At 41.5% G+C, this 24781-nt stretch overlaps 1 protein-coding gene across 8 annotated transcripts in view; it reads right to left on the bottom strand.

The window, feature by feature from the left end:
• Positions 1 to 24781, bottom strand: part of EBF3 (EBF transcription factor 3) — a 202696-nt gene that overhangs the window by 22447 nt on the left and 155468 nt on the right. For all 8 annotated transcript variants that reach the window (XM_056850642.1, XM_056850639.1, XM_056850641.1 and 5 more), the window contains exon 11: positions 2409 to 2497. In XM_056850642.1, coding sequence (XP_056706620.1) covers positions 2409 to 2497 — 89 coding nt within the window. The remainder of the gene's footprint in view (positions 1 to 2408; positions 2498 to 24781) is intronic.

A 24781-nucleotide genomic window follows, 5' to 3' on the forward strand; every position in this document is an offset into this window, starting at 1 on the left:
CTGACTGCACAGAAATTTGATAATAACAGGACCCGAAACTGACAGATGCTTAGATATAAGCCTTACCCAGAGTGTAAATATAATCTACTGAACCTATATGAGTAGAATAGATTGCTTGATGTTTTCTCTGCTAACCCTCAAATCCTTGTGTGGCAAGTAACCTAAATCCTGCGCAGGTATGAACACCTGCAATGGGGCTATTCATGTATGTAAATGAAAATTGTGTACAGAAATCTTTTCACAGGATCAGGGTTTGCTTTATTCTAAATTACTTTCTATATTGCAAAGATATGCATTGATCCACAAGTCATCTCACACAGCAGCATCAGCAAATGGGGGCGCAAGGACCTTCCCCTCTCTCCTTTCTGAACAGGTAAGCATCACTATGAGCTCTCATAGTGCTCTGATCACCTGTTGTGGGCCGGAGTGGGTGGAAAACATCCACACCACCCCTCCAACAGGTGCTCAATGCTGCCGGTATTCAGTAGTTTGTATGGTGGACAAGAATCCCACCTGTAAGCCACCAAGTGCAGGAGATGAGTTACCGCCCTCTGTGGAAGCTATTCCTGTGCTTGGATACATAAGGATAGCAACTGTGATTGTACACACACAGTATTAAGGTTATAATTAAAGTCCCTGTCTCATGCAAGCTGGGGCTTTAAGTTGCACCTGAACTCTATCTGAGACCCTGGAGAGCCGCTGCTGGTCTGAGTAGACAATACTGACTTCGATGGACCAAGGGTCTGATTCAGTATAAAGCAGCTTCATGTGTTCAACTTGCATGCAGAAAACTGTTTCCCAATCACCTTTGTTGAGAGGGTGGCAATCAACTTTACAAAACATAAAACACTGTGGTGTTTGTATTAGAATAGTGTTTAATTAAAGGTTCTATTGGACATTTGCTATTAAAAAGACAGCCTCCCCCCTCCCTACATGACAAACCAGGGAGCAGTGATATAACTGATGCACATTAATGCTGAAGCCAGTATCATTAGGGGTTATCACAGTGATTACTGTAGTTCTTGTTGAAGTGAAACCTATTGTCTTGGTTCCTGAATCCTTGCCCCAATCCAGAGGAGCACGCCTGGCAAAGCCAAGGCTTTGGGGACAGAGCCTTCTAAATAGGCAACATCCTGCCAATCAACTACTTGATGAAGAAAGAAGAGTGGGAAAGGAGAGAGTCAATCCCTCCACTCTCCCCGCCCCCAGCAGATGATTGGTGGAGTTTCAGCATTTTAGAAAAAGTCTTTATGTGCACAACCCTGAGTGTTCAGATCAGAGAGGTTAAACCATATAAGCAAGACCAGTTTGCACTCATGGTCCTCTATCCATTGGGGACATGCATGCAGAAGCTTGCTTCTGCATGTGTAGTGTTCCTAAGCTGGATCAGAATGTGTGCTGGAATACTTATGGTATACATATATTTTTAAATCTTGCAAAATGTCTGTAGTTTTTCTAATGGTGACTATCAGATATAAGTTGCTCAGCCTGTTCACAAATTAAAAGACGAGCCAAATGATATTGCTTATGTTCCTGCTGAGCATTAAAAGGTAATGTCTAAAAGGTTTTATTGTGTTAATAAAACTCAGAGGTGGTCAAGACTTGTACACATAAGAAGAGCATATAAAATAATGTCATGATGTTATGAATACATGTTTTATTTGTTTTCAAGATTGCCTTGAAAAAAACTGAGATTGCAATAAAAGGGGGGGGGAGACAAAATTATATCAAAGAGAAAGAAAAAAAATAACTATGACTTATCTTTAATGTTTTACATCAAAATGAAATTTCTGTGATATGTCATGTGCATAAACAACACAGGCAGCTTTTGTCTTTGTTGAATTTAAATGAAAAGTCCCTCTAGATATTAATATGTGGACTTCATTTGTTAGCCTGCTAAGTCAGGGACTTATAACAAAAGCTTTGTAAACAAAAGATTAAACTGAATCGAGCTTTAGAAAATGAAAGGAAAACAAGAGTCAAATAATCACAGATCAGAGTGGGGCTGCTTAGATTGAAATCACTACAAGCTACTGGAGTGGAAAATGTTTAATTGAACTATTTCATTACGCAGGAAGTTTTATGTTCCTCTTGTAGAATCCAAAATATTTGTATCAGAAAATCCATGCCCTTCTTCCTTTAATAAAACTATCTAGCAGATACTATTATGTATATCTTTAAAAATTTCTGAATACTGGTAATGCATGTAAAGTGAAATTGTTGGAACTGTTAGAAACTGTAGTGCATAAACAAATCTGCTATAGTTGATTGATATATATTTTAGTACTTTTCCTTTCTTTGTATTTCCTTTGCCTTGATAATGTTCAGAATGTGCAGCGCACGACTTCTGATACTAGAGATAAGTGGCAGACAAGAAAATAGAATGAACTTGTGGATACTGTACTAACCTTCGGTAACCGTTCAGGATCACCTGGATGCCGTGGAATGACTTTCTGCAACCTCTGGAATCCATAATCTATGGTTGGTTCATTAAGGGCTGAAATGTACACAGAACAATTTGTCAGTCCAACATATTAGTTGTTAGCAAATGTATGCAAAGAAAGGTATAGCACTTTTGCATAAACATGATAAGAAAAAAATACACAAGAAACAGATTTCTTGTGATTTATTTCCCAGACTCCATTTTTTATATATATATTTTGTTTTTACATACACACACACACAATTATTACTTCTACCTATAATTAGGCTGTGGGGTAAAATGTGAAAGGGTTAGTCAATATATTATATTCCCAAAAAAGAAAGGAAAAAAAGGCTGGAACGGTAACAAAAGTCACAGGTCTTGAGGCTATATATAGCAATCACTACAGTCATGATGTGATGTCTGCATCATGCACTGTTTTCTATACTGGCTGTGGATTTATGGGAAACTGGCAATTATGACATATGTCCAGCTATTGCTAGCTTCAGATTTATCCCTGTGGTCCTTTTTTGTCTAGCATATTGCCTGAGCACAAACCAGGCAGGAGGAGCACTTAATCTTGCAAAGCTTTAATAATCTGTGAATGGCTGACTACAAACTGATGTAGAGCACTATCATTCTACAGCTGCAATCCACTAGCCTCACAAAATTGCAGGCCACAAATAGTAATTAATCTTTTTATCCCTCAAATTGTAATTTTGACTATGAACTGTGCTTGGCCATAAATCAGCAGCACATGCTGCTGTGTACAGTGCATGAATCATGAATCTGACTCAGTTAGACTGCACACATTGTGTTTAACAAGCTTTATAAGGAGTCATAGGGCTTTATTATAGCTCTGCCTGACTCAAACAAAAACTCAGCCCGGAGGCCCAAGGACTAGAGTTAAGATGAAAATACTTATTAGAGTATATTACTTCTTGATGTAGATATCGTTTTTTAACAGAGTAACTCCATGGTGCACGGCGCTACATAAATCAATGGGTTTTCTGAGACTAATAAGAACTGCTTCCATCTATTCATTACTCAGCGTACAATTTAGGCCATCACTCATTAGTCAGCATGTAATTTGATGATTAACACGGAGCAGCTCAGCAGGTTTGCTGAGCACGTGAACACACTCACACACACATACACACACAGAGCCTACAACTTACTAGACCATGATCAAAGTCCAACATTTGCAAATGTTATTCAAAATAATTGGCTCATATTATTATTAAGTGCTTTGGTTATTTGCGTAAACATGTAATAGTACATCTCATAATCAATGCAGGGAGGCTCCCACAATATGCACTCAATAACACAGCAGAAAGTTGAAGGCTGCAATATGATTTGACATTCCATCATGCATCCCGGAGACAAAGGTCCACATAGGAATGTGAAGTAAGACATTTTCTTGTTAATAAAGCATTGATCCGATGTATTGATTTTACATGACATGGCTTTTGCTGGGATTTCGCCCTCCTTTTTCTTTGCAAATAGTAAAGCTCTTCAAAATGCCTTGGCGTCTGTGACATGGCAAAATTTCTAACTCTCTGTGATGTAAATTCTATATGTGTAAAACCACTTCATAATCAGACCATTAATCATCAGAAGCTGTCAGCACTGACTTTGGGGACAATTTGTCATGTCTTTGCCTGGGCCTATACTAGTGTGTCAGACAGAAGCCTAGTGTTGTTGGGAGAGATGAGTCTCTTGTATAGCCTCGCAAAATGACTTGCTCAAAAAAAAAAAAAGGATTAAATAAAGTATTACTTTTCCTGATTAGAGAACAAAAAAGGTGGCACTCAGTGCATTTGTAACATGTCAAGGGTTTCTTCTATTTTCCAGCTAATCACCGTGACTGTTTGACTTAATGAATCTGGGTCTGATGAAAGGTGATCAAAAAAGATAGATGGCCAACTCCTATTGATTTCATGTAGATGTAACTGACAGGTGATAGAAGCTTTAATGTAAGCTTTCAGAAGCTTTATGACTTATAATAACCATACATTTCCATTCTAGGAAAGACACCACCAAATGTTTCATTTCAATTTATATTATCCGCCACAGAACTAAAAGCACTTGGAACCAAATGGACAGAACTACACCATGCCCAGTTTTCAGTAAGTTCACACTTGAAAGGCACTCTTTAGGCCTGAGGAGCAGAACACAGCACAGAAGAACATTATTCTGCTTAATGTTCTAATTATTACATTATGACTACATAATGTTTTGGATTCTCTTTCATTTTATAAAAGGGTGCAGCGCAATATCCGTGGAATTAAATCCACACATAACCCTGGCTACTGCAAAACAAAAAAAAACCTACTGTACAAACACATTTGCATGCAGGAATTAGAAAAGATTGCCTCTCTCTTTAAATTATGGAAGAAGTGACATGTATTCAAAATACTTTGAGGTTTCTGATAATTGGGTGGCGGGTTATTCAATTTGCCTCTGTGCCTCAAAGAGCAGCTGGCAATATGCAGAACAGATTGACTAATAACAGGCTAAATCCACCTTGACTCCTTTCCCACTCTTATTTGAACTTCCAGCAGTTCTGGCCTGCAGCCCTCAATGAATGGAGAGCAGTGTGGGTACACACACACACACACAAAATCTATCACCCTGCTGCTTGACAAAATGAGAACTAGGAGAGACTTCACTGGCAAAATCTACAACTGGAGGAGAAAACATAAGACCCTTCCCACACATCTAATAAATCCTTGGTGTGTCGAGTTTACAAGCTGAGAGTCCAGCAGAGCCGGGGCAAGGCACTAGCACGTCCCAGTCACAGAGCACTGAGCCAGGCCAATCAATACCACTTTCCTGTTTTAGAACTGGGTAATTATGAGGTGGAGAGATTGCCTGACCTTTCACCTGCACTGCATTACTTTGCTGATATTAAGATAAATTGCCTGATTTTGGGTAAACATATGCTGCAATTCAAACTGTCAGCACTGGTTTGCTCAGGGATAATTTGTATTGATCTCCCAGCTTCTTCCCAATTTTGCTTACTGACCTCGTGGATAATTAGAGAAGGAGCCTTGGTAAGCTAAAGTCAGGGATGAAGAAGAAATATGAAGAGGAATAAAGCAAATTTGTGTAATGTTAATATTGGCGGTTCCCTATTCTAATTCCTTTACATCTGTCAGCATCCCGATAGCTGCAAATTAATGTACTTGGCCCTTGGGTAATTTATTCTAAGAAATTACCTAGCACTATGCCTTCTCTCTCCACATGACTCAATGGACTAAATTTAAACATTGTTTCAAAGACGACAAAAAATGTAAACACTTGATTTTATGAGAGAGAGAAAATAAACATACTTCTTGATGTTACCAATGCACAATTTTCATTGAAGACTTACTGTATATGTATCTCTAGATGTGTAATGGAATAAATCCAAAAAGTAATTAGCACCAGTAATTTGTCCTGAATTCAAATTTTACTAAAATAGACTGGTGGGTGTAAAAGAGATGAATGTATGTGCAAAATTATATCATTTAAAATATGTCAGATTACAAGCCTGTTGTATCAAAAGTCATAAAACAAGTCTCCCTTGTGAAATATCTCTTTATTAACCATGCCATAAGATATTAACATTCCTCATTTAGCGGAGGGCCTTTTATCTGTTTCAAATACATTATTCGTCCTTTTAGAGATAAACTGTATTAATATCCATTTGAGTAGGCTACCGCGGCCTAATGCATAGTAATTTTTGTTGGAGAGCTTTTATTTTAGAATAAGAAAATTACACAGCAATAAAAACTGAATGAATAAGAAGCTAGAATAGCAGGGAATCACATTCCATGCCAAATGAGGCAAGCAATCAGACAACCTCTGAAAGGGCCAGATATCCGGTTATCATATACAGGCCAATATCCAGAGAGGGTCATACAAATAGGGTATGACATGACCAAATATACTCAATGATTCCTACATGCAGAAATAGCCTACAGCTCATGGAAGATACATATTTAAATACATTTGAGTGCACTGGAGTTAATCTTGTTACTTTACATGCATTAAAGTCATAACAGAAGAAACATTCTAAATATTTAAGTCATTCCAGTGTACTGAGGGATTAATCAATTTATAAAATTTTAACGGTCTGTGATGTCAGTTCAAGTTGGGATTGCTGAAGCTAATGTGGCAGCAGAAAATGGTATCAGCCTCTCAGCTTGCAGCTGTGACCAGAAAATCTCAAATCTGCCTGCTACAATTAGAAATGTACCGATGGGCAGGATTCAGTGGAATTTTCTTTCTTGTGACACCCACAGTTTCAGTTTTCATTTTGATGGTTTAACCTTCCTTGGCAGTTGTTTCTGCCTCAAGGTCTATATTAATATCTAATATCCAAATATGTATATAAGTATTTTATTGGACTTGAATGCCACCCCCATTAAGGACTGTGTATAATTAAATTAAGGTGCTGGCATATGCCACCCATGTGCAAATATTCTCCAATTGTCTATCAGGTTCTATTGTTACTTCATAAGGTGTGCACGATTTGGCCAAAAAACGGGAGCTGATTACAGTTAAGGTCGAAAAGTTATTGAAAAACTTCTATTTGTATACACAAAAGCTCCCCCCAAAAGCAAATAAGTGAACTGTTCATTGAATCAGACATCCCTGCCCCCCCCCCCCCCAGCTATTGCTAATAACTGGATCAAGCTTTGCAGATGCCCTGTGTGACAAGCTGCAGACCTGTTTGGCCAAAAGAGATTCAGTAACAAGATAAATGACTGTTATTCTGACATTATTAACTTTAATACTTGCACATCTCCTTTTCAGTTTCAGCACCTTCCCTTACATACCTAAGACTCAGGGTTGCCCCCACACACACACACACAACTAGAGGCAGAATATGGCCATGAGTAAAAAGAAGAAAGATCAAACTAAGATCTATTATGATAGCAACACCTTGGCTACTTCAATGCAGCTGAGACTGTCAGACATGAAAGCCAGCCTATTGGTCTAATTCACACTTTAAGTCTCTTTAAAGTAATTATGCAAAATTCACAGTTTTAAAAATAGCATCATTAAACATGTAAAAGGTGGCAGCAGCTCATGCAGAAAAGCAAGTATTTTTATCTGTGGCAATCCAATCTTCTAGTAAGTTCAGAATAAGTGAAGGTTGGCAATAAGGAAGGAGTTCAGATAGGGTAGGAAAGAAAATCTTTCTGACTGAAAATCCTGAGTACAATAATAAAAACAGGAAGACATTCATTTGCTTAATTCCAGCTGCTGGTTTCAGCTTTTAAATGAGTTTCAGTTTCATTTCAATAATGATCATCTTCCTGTAACTTCCCAATCGTGCATTTGTCATAATGCAGTAATTTTCTAGCTACAAACAGATCCTCATAATGAGGCAGTTTTTCACATTAGCAGCATAACTACATAATAAGAACATCTGCAGTTCCTTTTCCAGGGAACAAGAAAGAGCTTCAGTTAAGCCATGGGGGATTGTTAAATAAGATATACTATATTTTACTAACAGGGACACCCATGCCCTGCCTTAACAGACTGCAAGCCTTCAATGTGCCTGAATGAACACAGGTTGTAATGTGTAAAAATTAAATAAAGTAAAATTAAATTGCTCAATACAGAGACATTCCTCTAGAGGGTGTTAGTGATTTCAGTGACAAAGTGCTATTTGCTGACAAGTAGTTTACACATTAACCAGCTGAATCCAAGGGGGGAAAATGCCAATAGCAATTATATCACCTTGAGGTTATTAAATGTCCTACTGATAAGTAACTAGGTGAACTTGACCAGGTGATAAAGACTGCTGTGAGCAAATGATTGTGCAGTGAAGAATGTCTCTTAGTCCTGCTGTTTCTCCAGATAGCTTTTCTTTCAAAAATGACTGTATACAAAGTTGCATTAAAAATGTGTGGTCACAGAAGGCAAAATTGATATTTAACTCCCTGCTGAATACTTCACCCCTATCAGAACACCTTCATCATCTCACCTCAAAAACATTATACAAAGTCTGCAAATGACTGGGATTTTTCTCCCCCCAGTTTTAAAATGATGCTAAGTTCACCACTTTATCATCAACTGTCTCTACCAAGTGCATTTCATCTATAAGAAATTCAGATGCCTGGGAAATTAAAATTTCAAAGATCTGCTGCAAAAAAAAAAAATCAATGGGTAGAGATCAATGCTCATAGAAATTTCATGAACTTTGAACTGATATGGGCATGATGATGAGGTTGGAATTTCAGGTTGCTGATTGTTCCTCACACAGATGAAAAGCAGCCTACGGGGTTGAGAGAAGGTGGACGTTTGAGAAGGGTTTTCGCTTTAATATTTTGTCCGACAAAAAATTAATTTTTAGTCTATTGCAGTAACAAGAGCAAATAATAAAAAAGCCCAGTCTTTTCTGATGTGACTTCTAGAACCACCACTTCTAAAGAGAACCTAATGCTCTGCACATTAACGCAGCAAAGAAATGAAATCTGTTCCCTTTGCAGCCGATTGCAGGTGCAAATTAATATTGTAAAATGAAGATCAATACATGGACAGGGCAAAATCAATAGTGGCTAAATTATTGCTGCATTTTCCTCCTCATTCAAGATGAGTTGTGTTTTCCTCTCAAAGTCAATACTTTGCAGCTTTTCTCATTAATTTCTCAATAAATTTGGCAATGAATTTCAATCACAGAACTCGGCTGGGTGAGCCAAGCTTTGTGGGATGCATAGGAAACACAAAGGCATAGAGGGGTTGAACACATCATTCATCAGAAGGCACTCTTGCTTGTTGAAGCAGGACTAATATCCCTGGACTGCTAAGGACAACCTATATACTGAAAGTTCTTTTTTTTCCCTAGAAAGAAACCGAGAAGTATTTTAGCCACAACCTAGCACTAAGCTAAGCATACCTAAGCTTTCTGAAATTCAGGCTTGATCATTCCTAACTCCAGCCTATATTGTATTTTTTGCTGTTCTTAATAGTTGGGAAGGGAAATTAAGTGCAACCTCAGTCATTTGTATCAATTGTTGGCTTGGAAAGCGGAAATCAGTTGATAGTTGTGTTTCTGCCTGAGACATCCACAGCACACTCTCTACTTCCAGAATAGTACCTCCCTCTGGTCAAGAAAATGGAGTCCTCTTCTGACTTCATCAGGGACAGAGAAGTCCCTGCTTTTCTAGAGAAGTCCCTGTTTTTTTCTAGAGGAGTCCCGTCTTTTGGACAGAAAGTAAGGTAAAGGTCCCCTGTGCAAGCACTCATTCCTGACCCATGGGGTGACATCACATCCCGACGTTTCCTAGGCAGACTTTGTTTATGAGGTCGTTTGTCATTGCCTTCCCCAGTCACCTTCCCTTTACCCCCAGCAAGCTGGGTACTCATTTTACCTTCCTCGGAAGGATGGAAGGCTGAGTCAACCTTGAGCCCGCTACCTGAAACCAACATATGTTGGGATCGACAGAAAGTTTGGACAGAAAATAGGCCTGCACAATTTTATTATACTGTCTTCATTTCTGTTCTCCTCCCCTATTTAATTTTTACTGGGTTTCCTTTTTTCTTCCCTTCCATTTCACTTTTTCTCACTTGAGATTTCTGATTATTGGAAACAAAAGTTAACGATACTTTATTTTGAAACCAGATTGATGTGGCATGCAAGGAGGCTACCTGTCTCTGCCCTGCAACTGAGGCAGTAAGTGGCATTCATGGGGAAATCACTTTCTATTCCATCCACTCATTGCTGGGAACTGGAGAAGAAATAAAGAGCCATTGACATTGCTCTTTTTCTCCACCTCCTAAGCTGAGAAGGAGGGGAAGGTGTGACTGCTACCAGAGAACTGAGCCACAACGGAAATGAAGCATTCCTTTGCTCAAGGGCTGGGGCAATTGAAGTAGCAAATGCCCCGTCTGGAAGGCCAATTGCAGTCCTCTGCCCCAGCACTTGGCTGTGAGTAGAAGAACCAAATGGATCTACAAGACTTGTTGCCATTTCCCTCTGGGCATGCAGGAAGGAAAGCAACAGCAGCCCAACTAAGGTCTCCAGGCACAATGTTGACTTCAGGAAATGTAGACGCTGTTGTTGTTTTACTTTCCTGCCCAGAGATGATCCTGGATCAGGACAACCTGACTAAAACGGCCCAGGACATTCTTTTCTTATCATCTCCAGAATTATCTGGAAGGCATGGAACAGAGGGCGAAGAAAGTGCTTCTGGGAATGGAGGAATCCCAAATGAATTTAGTCCAGTGGAAACTGATCCCCATTGACTACTTTCCAAAGTTCCTGATAAAAGCCATCCACTCCAGAACTGACCCCAGAGCCCCAGTCTAGTGATGGCATTGCAAAGCAAGGGTATACTCCCTTAATTCCCAAAGAAACCAGTACAGTTTTCCAACAGGTACAATCAAGGCCCCAGTGGTGCCCTACCCAATTTCTTTAGCCAACTGGTTTCATCCAATTGATCAATCCTGGAAGATGAGAGGCAGTAAAGTAAACCATTCCTCATCAATACAAGTGTTTTTAAGTTTCATAGATAGAAGCCTCTTTACAAGATTAAATTCATCACCCATCTTTCCAGCAGATGACGACAGCTATCATAATCATGTGACAAAGGATAGAAGTGGGTCTAAGTCAGAATGTTGAAGTTTCCTCAACCACGGTGAGGGCCTGCATAATTTACTCTGTTTGAATGGGCAATATTAGCTATGCTTGGAGGAATTAGGAGCCCCATGGCGCAGAGTGGTAGGCTGCAGTACAGCAGTCCAAGCTCTGCTTACAACCTAAGTTTGATCCCAACGGAAGTCGGTTTCAGGTAGCTGGCTCAAGGCTGACTCAGCCTTCCATCCTTTCGAAGTCGGTAAAATAAGCACCCAGCTTGCTGGGGGTAAAGGGAAGACGACTGGGGAAGGCACTGGCAAACCACCCAGTAAACAAAGTTTGCCTAGAAAACGTCAGGATGTGACATCACCCCATGGGTCAGGAATGACCCGGTGCTTGCACGGGGGACCTTTACCTTTTGGAGGAATTAGTATCTGTAAATCCTGATTTCCAGGACTCTGAAGGACAGATAGAGGTATCCTTGATGGCAGATTTCTGTATAAATGATGCTCACCTGAGTGACAGAAGCTTCAGTATAGTGGTATGCCAAAATGTGTGACTATATTTTGAATATCAAACCTGGATTTCAATTCTGTTTGGGAAACTTTTAATTACAAACAATCAAGTGTCATTGGATGTAGAGCAGGTGAAGACAAAAAAAAAGAAAAGAGAAAGGAAAGGAAAAGAAAAAGGCCTTGTCTGATACAAAGATGATGGAGTAGAAAGTCAAGCAACTGCAAGCCCCTTTGTTTTCCTAAATCCATTTTCAGGGCCCATACTTTTAGGGGCATGGCGTATATTCATAGAACACCTATTTCACATATAGAAGGTCACAGTTTCAAACTCCAGTTAAATAATCTCAGCTTACAGGTACTGGCAAATATTTTAAAGGGATTCTACAAATTTATGAAGAATGTATCCCTCACTGTCTACTTGTCATGACAACTAAATGAAACCTTCATGTGCAAAGACAATGAACTTCTGTATGCCAGTTGCTAGGGACAACAACAAGGGTTAGCTCTGCTTGTAGGCTTTCTGGAGGATTCTAAACTTGTCAGCCTTCTAGAGGATTCTAGACTAGATGAAGCTTTTGACTGATCGAACAGGACTCTTATTCTTATGAACAAGAAGTGATTTCAAGCGTACGTGGAATGCTGCCAAATTACAGGGAAAAGATCGTCTGCATCCATCTTTGCAGTTCAGATAACTCTCATTCCAGGGAGCTAAAAGCATCAGCCATGAAGCTGGATCAGGCTACTGCACAAGCTGGATAGGGGAGCACCTTCAGCCAGAGATTCTGAGAACTTCAACACAAACAAGATCTTCAGGGGAACTTACCTTGATCAAAATTGCTCACTTTCATAACAGGTGAGATCTTTATTGGATTGCCTCGATTTTTTTAAATTGAATTCATGTTGAGCACCATGCCAAGAACCTTTGCACCTGCACAATAGCCATGTGCTACAGTGAGATGGCCAGCTCATGTAACCAATCCATGTTGCTGCTTGTTGCTGCTTTTGCGCTTACAAAGTCCATGGACTAAATCTTCTCAATCACCAGAGAACAGGGGCCAAGACTGGATCATTACATACTTGTTGGGTAGAGTCAAGCATAGTTTACTGCCACTTTGTACATGCACAGTTGGATGAATCCTTTAAATAACTATACAGAGATAAACTGCCTGCTCTTTGCATTGTGAAGTCAATAGCAACTACTGTGAAGTGATCATAAGAACTATCATACAATTAGAGCGCAATCCTGAAGGGGGGTAGATCTGTGATGGCTGGGAGCGGTGGAGCCGCATGCTGCCTCCTCAGAGGCTTCCCGGCCACTGCAGAGAAAAAAGAAGCATTTACCTGAATGATATGGCAACCAATTTCTCAGAGTTTTGCCACCCCCCAAAGCTTGCAAGTCATCCCACCCCGATTCTACTCTATGCTGACGATGCAGTTCTCCTGTCCCACACAAGAATTGGTTTGAAAAGATCTTTGCAAACTTTTTCTGAGTACTGCTCTAGGGAAGGTCTTAAAATAAACCATCATAAATCTAAGATTATGATCTTCACTAAGAGGAGAAAAATGCCTCTTTTTCGCTGGGTATTAGATGGCTTTGAGGTTGACCAAGTCAAGGAGTTTGTTTACCTTGGCATTCTGTTTTCCCATAACCTAAATTGGAATGCCCATCAAAAAGCAGTGTCCAACAAAATTAAACCTGGGGTTGGTGCTATTGTCAATTTTTTTCACACCAAAGGTGGCAAATATATTCCAGGGGCTATTCAGGTTTTTAACCTGAAAATTACCCCAATTATCCTCTTTGGTGTTGCCATCTGGATTACAGTCATCAATGAATCTATAGATCATCCACTACTTCAGTTCTTACGAAAACTCCTAAATGCCCCTTGATGTGTTGCTGGCGTTACTCTTCGTTCCGAGTTTGGCCAAATGTCACTTGAAGCTAGGGCGTGGTTGGCCGCCTTTAAACTACACCTTAAACTGTGCTTTAGCACTGAGGGGTTCCTAGCTTCTCTGAAGCATGACCCTTTTAAATCCTCATGGCAAAAAATCTTAGATGAGAAACTGGCGTTGTTGGGCTTCTCGCAGGATATGTTATCAGATCTTGGGAAAACTGAAGCTTTTGCCAAAATTAAAAAGCGCATTAAAGAGCTCGATTATAACAGCACTACTTTTCGTGCTCGTCGTGTCTGTTCATCCCAGTTCTTCGGAATACCCCCTCCACGTGGTCTGCCTGCCTATACATATTATCTAACAACTCCTCGTCTCTGTAGAGCTTTTTGCTTGGCTAGATTGAATGCTAACCCTTCTATGGTAATGCAGGGCAGAATTCTGAATATACCATACTCAGACAGGATCTGCCCTTGCTCTTCTGGCTCTATTGACTCATTAGCCCATGCCCGTTTGGAATGCCGCTTTTACGAGGAACTTCGATCGCACTATATTTCCCCCCTTTTAATATACAAATCCAGTGCCTCTGTGACTGACATAATGCCTTTTTTACTAAGTGATAGGGACCCCAAGGCTACATTGTCAGTGGCAAGATTTGTTTCAGTCCTTATATCCCTCCAACAGTAGGTATATGCTGCTCAAGATCAACTGATCAAGGAGCTTCTAAGGGATGAAAGGAAAGGAAAGAAGCATTTTTGAAAATACAAAAAGGAAAAAATGGGGAAAGTGCCCAACTGAAAATAGCGAGGCTGCACCACCAAAAGGTGGCGCAGCCCCACTGCCACTCACGGGGGCGTTTCCAGGGCAAAAGGGCTGTGGAAGCTTCTTAAGGGCAGCTCCACCCCAGGAATGCCCTGGGAATGCCCCCCCGCCATGCCGGCTGTTTTTGCCCCCATGCCGGCATAGGTGCCACCTGTGATAAGGTGGCAACTACGCTGGCATGGGATCACGCCAGCTCCAAAGGAGCTTCTCCCCACCCTTCAGGAAAGGGCTGTTAGTCACCTAGATTCTTGGACACACACTGAGCATCATCATCAAAAGGCAAACAGAGACACCAAAATAGTAAGTTACATTTCTTACATCCCCCCCCCCATTTCCACTATGTGCCTTTTAAAAATTGGAGGTAGTGGCAGAAATAGACAGGTGGCAGAGGCAGCAGCCACACACACAAAAAGTCGATAATTGTGCAAACAGATACATCGAAACCGTTCAGACACAGATGAACAGCCTGTTGATTGGTTCACTGATTACAACAAGCAAGCTTGATGCAATTGTTGGATAATCAAGCATCCCCACCTTCAGAACTTCAAAGCAGATGCTGATTGTCCACAACAGATGTTCGGAGGCTGGTGACACTGTCCAAAGGGTACAGCCTTGAGCTGTTCAAGGAGCTCAGGGATAGGATCATCAATTCCTCAAGTTTAAACAATCCAGCCAAGCACCAAATGCCTCTGACAGCTATCCGACGTTTTGTGAACATCAGAGCAATGCAGCTTGTCCTGCTTTACAATGGACTTTAGAGGTTTATTCCACTTCTTTTTCACCATACCAAAAAAGCAGAGGGTTTTGCATAGTTTGAGGAAAGCCAGGAGAATGGGAGCCTTTCTGACCTCCTCAGGAAGGCCATTCCACAAGGTGGGGGCCACAGTGGAGAAGGCCCATCTATGGGCAGTTATGGACTTTGCCCATTAGCATGTTGGCACCTGCAGAAAGTGCAGTCCCTTGGTACTGCAGATTCATTAGAGCTGGCAAGCCACCCTGATGGATCTGGCAAAGCTCCTGTGATAATTGTGTCCTGTTATGATGTGGTAGCTCTGTCTCACTTTCACACAAGTTGTCTTCAGGGTGGGGGTTGAAATACATTTCTACCATCACACAGAGAATCAGCCAACAGGATATATAACAATATAAGCCAGGCTTTTTTGCGGTGTAGCCCATCAAGCAAAGAGGCAGTAGGATACTTCAGGAATGGCTACAGAAAGTACTCAGTACAAGCACCCCATGGGAATAGATTTGAGCCCTAAATTAAATTCTGTGGTGAGAGGATAAGTATTCTCTGTTTCCTCATCTGCAAAATTGCAGATTTTTAAAGTACATGGTACTGGATAAGCCCTGGAGCTCTCCCCCTCCCACCTAAAAAAAATGTATATACACATTTTTACAAAGAACAGGAACTGCTAAGAATAGCCATCATATTTAAGTCCAACTCCTCTTAGGTTTCAAGAAATAGTTCTCCCTTTCTTATGCCTTACACTCATTCTCCATAGCCAAAAATATTGGGATAAACTGAACGTTAGATGATCACTAAGGTTCTACCCTTCAGTTAACTCACCATCTTAGGCAGAAGTAATCATTTCAATCAGGACTTGGATCAAAATTACACATGCACTATAAAGCACAGATAAATTGATATGTATTTGTAATTCAGTCTTCTTGCTTCACCAGCAAAGAAATCCAGTACAATCACATTTAAAATTGCCTTTCTATTTTTCGCATCAGAATTCTAATACACGTGCATTTATAAATGCCTTTTTTCACACATGTACTCTAACAGTAGGAAAAGGGCTAAAAAGTGCCTTATGTGGCATGTGTGAATTTAGCTGTACTGGGGGAAAAGGTTTGTAAGGTAATTGTATCCAGGAGGCTCAAGGGAAAGTTTGATCTCAGAGAATATCAGCTTATTCTGTCAGGGCAACAACTGCCTTGGTAGCTTTGGAGGGGCAGGTTTTCTTAGGAAGAAATTTGTAGGAGTGCCACCTGGGTTTCAGTTCACACATTCATTATACATTGCAAAGTCTATAACTGATCCAACAGATGTGGCATCTGGATGCAGAAACTGGACCAATTACTAGTTACCTAAAGTGCAGCCCTTATTGGAGTCCTGCCTGAGGGGATAAACAACAGTGTTGCACTTACCTGTAACCGTTGTTCGTCTAGTTGTCTTCTGTGCAGGCACACATTGGGGACTGAGCATGTGCAGGGCCTACCTCAGAGAGAATTTTCTAGCTTCTTAAGGTTAGTAAGGGGGCACCTGCTGCCTCGTGCATGTGCATGCTTTCCCACCAAAACTGACACGCCTACGCAACGTGGCACCTCTTTCCTTCAGTTCTGGATTCTGTCCACCGAATGAACCCCTGCAAAATACGAAGCAAGAGCTCACAGCAGGGTAGGAGGGAGGGAATGTGTGCCTGCATAGAAGACAACTTGATGAACAATTACTGTTTTCGTCTTTGGTCTTCTGGGCAGTCCCACGCTGGGAGATTGTGTAGCTGCTCACTAGGAGGAGGGCGATGAGCTTTCAGTCAAACAAAGACTGCAAGACTGCTCTCCCAAGTGCAGCACCCTTTCTGGATTCTACATCCACAACATAGTGATGAACAAAGGTGTCAGGAGATGACTATGTTGCAACTCTGCAGATATTTTGCAACAAGACCCCACTTTGGAAAGCAGCCAAAGAAGAGTGTGATCTGTTGAGGTGGGCCCAAAGAAAGTGAGATCTGGATCCCGACTACTGTTAGCAAATCCTAATGGTCTGCATGATCCGCCTAGACAAAGACTGGGAGGAAGCCGCTTGGCCCATCTTTGGGCCAGAAAAACAAACAAAAAGGAATGAGACTTCCTGAAACCCTTTGTACAATGTAACTAATACAATGAAGCCTGTTCAATGTGTTTCAAATAAACTCAACGGCACCTTTAGCCATTAACTCTGAAAAGGTTTGCGACAGCCGAGGATCAGAGTGCCTGGTAACAGTAGAAGGGGGACTGACAGGTGGCAGGTTAAGAAATTCTAAACAAAACCCTTCCCTAACAATGGTTAAGACCTAGGTATCAACGTAATCTCCTACCAAACATGAACATAGGGAGTCAATCTGTCACAAAACTCTGACCTATGCAGCAAATCCTTTTTCCCTAGTCAAAAGGAGGGTTCCTGTCCCTTGTTCGTAGGAGATTGAGGCCGAGATGATGTGGATCTTGGTTTACAAGACCTCCTTTTGGATTGACTCAGAGAGGACAGATAGGTACGTTGTCGCCCATAGAAAGAGGAGGATTGTCCTTGTCTCTGGTACTCCTGAGGCTGGAAATGGTCGTTTGAAGGGTACCACTACTCGTGGAACGGAACAGGGGGAGGAGCTATGACTCCCATCTATCTAGCCGTTTGTTTCTGCTTCAGCACTTGTTCCAGCATTTCATCAGTCTTAGCCTAGAACAAAGAATGATTGTCAAAAGGCAAATCCTCAATTTGTGCCCTAGTAACCGGTGCCAGAGCTTCCAGGAGAAGCACCGGAGAGAAATCGCAGTTGCCATATCCTGGGCTGAGCAATCCGCAGCATGTCTGCCAGAGTTCATCTGCTGCTACCCAAGCTTAGGTGCTTTCGTAGAAATGATCTTGGCCAATGAATGCTTATCATCAGGAGCAGTTCAATATAAGATGTCATCTTCTCCCAAAGAAAGAGTTGATAAGCAGCCATAATGCCTGATAATTAGCAATATAAAAGCCCAAGGTGTCTGCTGAATAAACCTTCCTGCTTAAAGCATCAATTTGACACCCGTACTTATCTGCCACTGCTGAATGATCATCCTGTTGACTCTTGGACTGGACCTCCACCACAACTAAGGAGGGAGGGAGGTGCAGAGTGAGAGAAGAGAAATTTACAGTATGCAGGCTGGACTTTATAAAGGTTATTCGCCATCCTGGAGGTAGAAGGACTGGACAAAGGTTTCTCCCAAACACTTTTTGTCACCTCCATAGTCCTCAAGGTCAGAAAATGCAACTGTAACTGGAGTCTCCAAGTATAGAACAGACAGTATCTTTTCCTTAGGCTTTGGGCTTGGGTATATAACATCAATCTAAAGAGATTTATCCATTTTCAGCATTTGTTTGGAAGAGAATCTTCCACTGGATCATCGGGGGAAGGTACCAATGGGAATTTGGAACCGATCTTGAAATAATAAATACAGTCCTCTTGGTCGGAATCGGACTCGTTTCCATAAGCTGAGGATCGAGCCCTTGAGTGAGGTGCAGGTGGCTGATAAGAAGGCATTGCCCAAGGAGTAGGTGCCTGTTGTTCCACAGTGGAGGTCCCCACTGGTTGGGCACTGGCCACTGAGGACCCCACCATGGCTGTTGCAGAACATGGTTGACTCAGAGGCTGGAATTGCTGAGTCAGAACCAACCAGGGAGGGCACAGAAACAGTGGAGCCACAGTGGTAGGAGCCTGTGGCTGCAAGGTAATCGGTTTTGAACAGCTCTTAAAAGGGTGACAGGATTGGGCATCATCCATAGTCAAGTCAGGCAGTTCAAAATTGGAACTGCAAGAGTCCGGATCCAATTGAGCAGAAGAAGTGCGAGGAGGCAGTAAAGGCAACTCCTTAAGCACCATAGTTTCCACAACCATTGGAACTTATGGCTTCATGTCAACTGGAGCTCTTCTTTTTCAAATGCTTGGTTTTAACCTTTGCCTTCTTGGCTGGAGGCTCAGAAGAACTCAGTTTCTTAGCCTTCGGATCCAAAGATCGTGTATGGCATTTATGAGTCTCTGAATGAACAGAAGCGACAGACTCAGACTAGGGTCCTTGTTCACGCTCGACCGATAACTTCAAGGAACAGGACAGAAGTCATTCAAACATAATGGCCTTGAGGCGCACAGCTCTATCTGAGCGGGCCTTTGGGGTGAGCTGCTGGCAGTGCCAGCAAGCCCCAACATTGCGGGATTCACCCAAGCAGATGAGGCACAGCAAGTGCCTGTCTGATATCTTCATTTTCGTCCTACAGTGGAGACACTTCTTAAAGATGGCCTTCTGTGACATATTGAAGAAAACAGAAGAAAGGACCACGCTGTCAACAAAGAAGAATAAATCTAATGTGGTGAAGAGCGAAGCTAGTAGACATCTCTCGTTGGTGGCAAAGAAAGTAGTAAGGGAAAGGGAGCGACACATCGCATAGGTGCATCAGTTTTGGTGGCAAAACAAGTGTATGCACAATGCAACGGACACCCTCTTACTAACCTTAAGCTGGGACTGCACAGAAGACCCAAGACAAACTGCATTTTTACATTCTAGAAGTGCCTGGGGGAACAAGGGACATTTTCTTTTTGTAAATTCTGGTTCTTCCAGATAGCAGAATATTCTGCCCTCCTAGCAGAATTTTTTACTCTAGGCCACACTGTAACCTATATCAGGCTAGTATGTCACAGGGATGTCATCCTGCCTCTCTCTTTCCCCTTTCATCTTTTTATTCAAAGTTTTGTTTCCTTGTTGAGTATGGCAAAGATTTGTTATTACAGATTTATTCTCACAACATAAGAACCTGTTCCTACCAACTTTAAACCTATCAAGGAAAGCTGGGGAAACTCTTCTGCCAATGCAGTTAGATGACTCCAGAGATGGATTGACTGCTTGATGGTATGCCAATAAAGGTATTGAAATTGACTCCAGAAATGGAGACTTGCAATCTGGATGTCAGAAAAATGAGACTTGGCAGTAAGAAAATATCTTTTTCAATCAAACAGAGGCAGAACTCCACTGGTTTTGTTTTTGTTTTGTTTTTAAACTTTAACCCTGCTTAAAGACCCCATTTGTGGCTTTGATGACTTCAGCTAAAGACTGATTGGGTAAGTTATGAGCTACCTACCCTGGATGTTACCTACCATGGTACAATTCTCTCTTGGTGAAGTGTTCCACCTCAGAATGCAAATACAGTTTATTTGTTTGTGTGTTTGATTTATATGCTGCTTATTCCTGACTAGGTCAGGCTCTGAGCGGCTTACTACAGAAATATGATACAATAAAAATAACACATATATAATACAATTAAGACTAAAACTAATTCACATTAATTAAAAAAAAAACAGGCACCGCTGGGCTATAAGCAGTAAAAGCAGTGTTGGGCAGGTGTCAAGAGGGAGATCTTAACCAAACACAGCAACTCCTGATCAGAACAAAGAATGCAAAGGGGAAGGGGGAAGGGAGGGAGGGAGGCCAGCAGAATGGAAACCATCGCTCCCCTCAACCATATGCCTGGTGGAACAGCTCAGCCTTACAGGCCCTACATCTCTTTGCATGAAGACAACTTGTGAATCAGGGAGAAAAAGTAGGTTAATATATAAGCCTTCCACCTGAAAGGAGAATGTTAATCGAACTTCTGAGCATCTGCGGGTCAGAAAAGAGCTCTGGGAAACACAGTCCCTGGAAACTGGGATGCTGCCCTTTCAGTGCTGCAGCCACCAGGGAGGAAAACCGCCTCCTAGTTGTCGCTGCTGCCAGATAAATTTTGGACAAGGGGAAAGAAGCAGCAAGGGAAGAGTCAGGGGTTTGTTCGGGTTTGGGCTGGGGACAGCAGGTTCTTTGCCACACTCTCAGTGATATTATTGGGAGCACAATAGATGGTCCAAATTTCAGCATTTCAAATATATTAGCAGCCATTAAGAGCAATAACAAGGACTTAGATGAGCACCAAACAATAACAGTGACAAAACATAGAGTTTGTTTATAAATCACTGACTTATTGTTTTATTCACTCTTAGTTAAGCAACGGGCTGTGGAGGGGTGCATAGTGACAACAGGGATTGGGGGGCGGACCTATGACTCCTATCGGACTGTACAGTAACATGCATGCATTAAATTCTGTTGATTGAACTGTAATGTTCTGTCTGAATACAAAGAAATTAAGCTGCCAAATAGACTTAAGATGCTCATGAACACCAAACCGCCCAATAAACAATTGGCTTCTGGCTTGCAAGAAGAATATGAGCCATATCAGTGGTGCCTGAGCATCTCTAGTAATGTATAACCATCATATGAACTTCATGCCAATGTCATCAAAATATTAATATATTCCTGTGACACAGATATGGCCAGAAATATAGGGGAACAGTTGCTGGATTTGACCAAAAAGATCATGGAGGCTGTTGTGGCACACACAGATCACACTTGGCCTCTCAGGGATGCATGTGAAGAAGGGAGTCTAGAGACCCAGAACAGAAGAGCCTTGAAGACTAGAACGAAGAAGACAGAGTGGCAACAATTATATGGCCTTGCATAGATTAGAAACCATCTAACCAATTATCAATAGATACAATTTGTTGAGTCCCAGGTGCAGAAGCATGTGAGAATTTCAAGATTGTCCAGCTTCACAGAAGCTAAGATATGATTCAAGGATGGGAGTACTGGTTGAGGGCCAGAAGATATTCACATGTATAAGAAACTTGTAATCATTATTTTTAAACTGACTTTGTTTAGACAAAAAGTAGCAAGAATGAACTAGCATTTTTATATATTCTGAGAAGACATTCTAAGTATAGATAACCTTGTATGGTTATGAGATAATGAGTTAACCAAGAATCTGCACTCTTATCAAGTGGGGCAGTTAGCTATTGTAAGGAAATGATTTTAAAATCCTTTAAATATGGGAAATTGCATTGATCGAGAGCTTCTTCTCAGCAGGGGTCCTTTCCTGTGACCTGCTTACTTTTGGGGTAAGAGACTTTTATGGACTCCCATAATTGCTCTCCTTTAATTATCTTTGTAACAATGATGGATGGCTAGTATAATGCTTTGTGGATTTAGTCTGCATTAAGAATGCAATAATTATGCTTTAATAAACAAGCTTAGAATGGAAGCAGAAATTCTCTAATACTACTTACTTGTATACTATACCCAGAACGAACCTATAGCATTAATGTGGTGTATCTCTGGCTAGGAGTTAAATAAACTGGCATAGACGCCTAGGGATTCTTAATTGCATGCCTATATCTGAATCAATCAATCTTTATTTTGATATGAAATCAGCTCCAATATATCTGAATCAGACTAGAATCATCTAGAACACCTTGACACATCTGTGGTGCAAATGTTCCAGATAGCTTGTGATCCTGGAATACAGGAAATCTTTACTTAAATGCTGAGTTAGCACCAATTCACTGCAATGATCTGATACTGCAGAATCAAGACCAAAGCCATATTTTCCCCATTTGGATCGATTTAATTATCTCTAAAAATATAACTTTAATGCTAAAGCACTGCTTTCAACCCTTCTTCCTCTCTCTCTCTCTCGATTAAACCCCTAGCCTTCAGCCAGTCCCAACTGCTTGCAATCCCATGTTTGTGTCATGGACTAGGCAGCTCCACCTGGTGAAAAAGGTTACATATATTACTCTGAAAACTGCTCTTGATACTACTTCAGAAGCATTAGCTTTTATAGAATTCAGCAAACCTTCCACTGGGATGAGATTTGAGAAACATATTATACTCCAGCATTATCATTAACTCCATCCTACCTTCTGGGAACAATTCAAGGTTCAGGGTTTGACTTATACAGCTTTCAGTGGTTTAGGCCCTACATATCTATAAGATAATCAGTTCTTCTACATTGGATTGCGACTTCTAGATAAAAATGAGATTGTTTTACTGTGTCAAACAACTTGTAGAGCAGGGTACAAAAAGAGATCTGTAACTATGGAACTCCCTTTCTATGGAGGCCTGCTAAAACCTGAAGTGAACCATTTTTTTTAACCTGAAGTGAGCCAGTTTTGGAGGTGATGTAAAACCTTTTGAAATTAAGCTAGTATAATCAAATAAATAAATGATCTTAATTCCTGACCTCCTCCACCACTGTGACTGGGCCCTGAAGCTGCTCCTGGTATCCTCTGCTGTAGCAGTTGGAGCAGTTCCTGGTGCCTACCACTGCCAGCTCTATGGGTAATTCTTGGAGGGAGTTTAAACCCCCCCCCCATGTATTTTTTTGTAATTTCAATTTTTCCTGCAAACCTTGGGGGTCCTCCAGGTTTGCAGGAAAATCTGTTTAGCATCATTGTGGCCCCAATCCGCAAATTTATATATCTGCAGATGAGGGCCAGACGTTGCTATTAGAAATACAGATCTATAACTAGTTGTATTAGCTGTTGTAGTTGTCACAATATCCAATGTTTTAAGAGAGGCTATCCAAGGCAATAATATATAATAATATTACTTTTTGTTTAGCCAGAGAACAACTGCTGTGTGTGTGTGCATGCATTCCCAGGGTTAAACTACACATTACATGGGAGATCTGTGATCAGACCTTCTGACATTTTTATTAACATTAACAACAGCCATAAGGTAAAAATTTGCATTGAGGCCACAGTGCTAGGAAAATTGTTTTAAATTGCTGCTTCCAAATAGATACTTCCCCTCCCTGAATGTTGTGTGGTGCTGGTTGTCACAATATCCAATGTTTTAAGAGAGGCTATCCAAGGCAATAATATATAATAATATTACTTTTTGTTTAGCCAGAGAACAACTGCTGTGTGTGTGTGCATGCATTCCCAGGGTTAAACTACACATTACATGGGAGATCTGTGATCAGACCTTCTGACATTTTTATTAACATTAACAACAGCCATAAGGTAAAAATTTGCATTGAGGCCACAGTGCTAGGAAAATTGTTTTAAATTGCTGCTTCCAAATAGATACTTCCCCTCCCTGAATGTTGTGTGGTGCTGGTGGTGGGGATAAGCACAGTTCTACTCAGGAAACAGCAGAGGGAGGGACAGTTAGAATCTAAATCTACCAGCACTATGGGCCTGATCCAAATTGGGGCCTTCCTTGGCTGCTTCTTATCATTAAAGGAAATATTGGGAGATAGATATCTGATCTCCTAGATCAGGGGTCGAACTGAATTGTTACGAGGGCCGGATATGACATAAATGTCACTTTGTGGGGCCGGGCCATGCCTTCGTGGGGCCAGGCCATGCCCAGATCAAGAGTGTGTGTGGGGGGGTAGCTGCCTCAGCTGGCTGAAGGGCCGGATAAGAGCTCTCAAGGGGCCGGATCTGGCCCACAGGCCTTATGTTTGACATCCCTGTCCTAGATAATGTGCAGTTTGGCCTTGAGTCTTTGAGAGAGAGTATTCCTAAACAGGAATACTTGAAAGTTGGATCAGTGAAACTCCCTCTCCCCATCCGAATTAGGTTTCAAGATGACGTCGAGATAGGAAGTGTTATGTATGTGTTAGAAGATAAGCAGGGCGAAATCCTAGGAGCTTGAGTCCTGGGCAAAGGCTCCTAGACCTGCTCGCCCCATTGGCCGAAACCGGGCCGCGCTATTGGCCCTAAGCCAGCGCGCGCCATTGGGCACAGGAAGGTTGTTCGCCCCCTATCACGGATCAGGGGGGGAGCGGCCACAGGCGGCCAGGGGGGCATATAAGCAGGACCATTCCCAATGTATCCCCAGTTCTGTTCTACCCTACAATAAATGTTGGTTGCATTGGACTCCATCTCCGACCTCTTGAATCCTGCCCACGCGGTGCTGAAGTCACGTCGGCCGAATTCCAGGACTTTATGGCAA

This window comes from Euleptes europaea, chromosome 5, assembly GCF_029931775.1.
Source record: "Euleptes europaea isolate rEulEur1 chromosome 5, rEulEur1.hap1, whole genome shotgun sequence".
NCBI lineage: Eukaryota > Metazoa > Chordata > Lepidosauria > Squamata > Sphaerodactylidae > Euleptes > Euleptes europaea.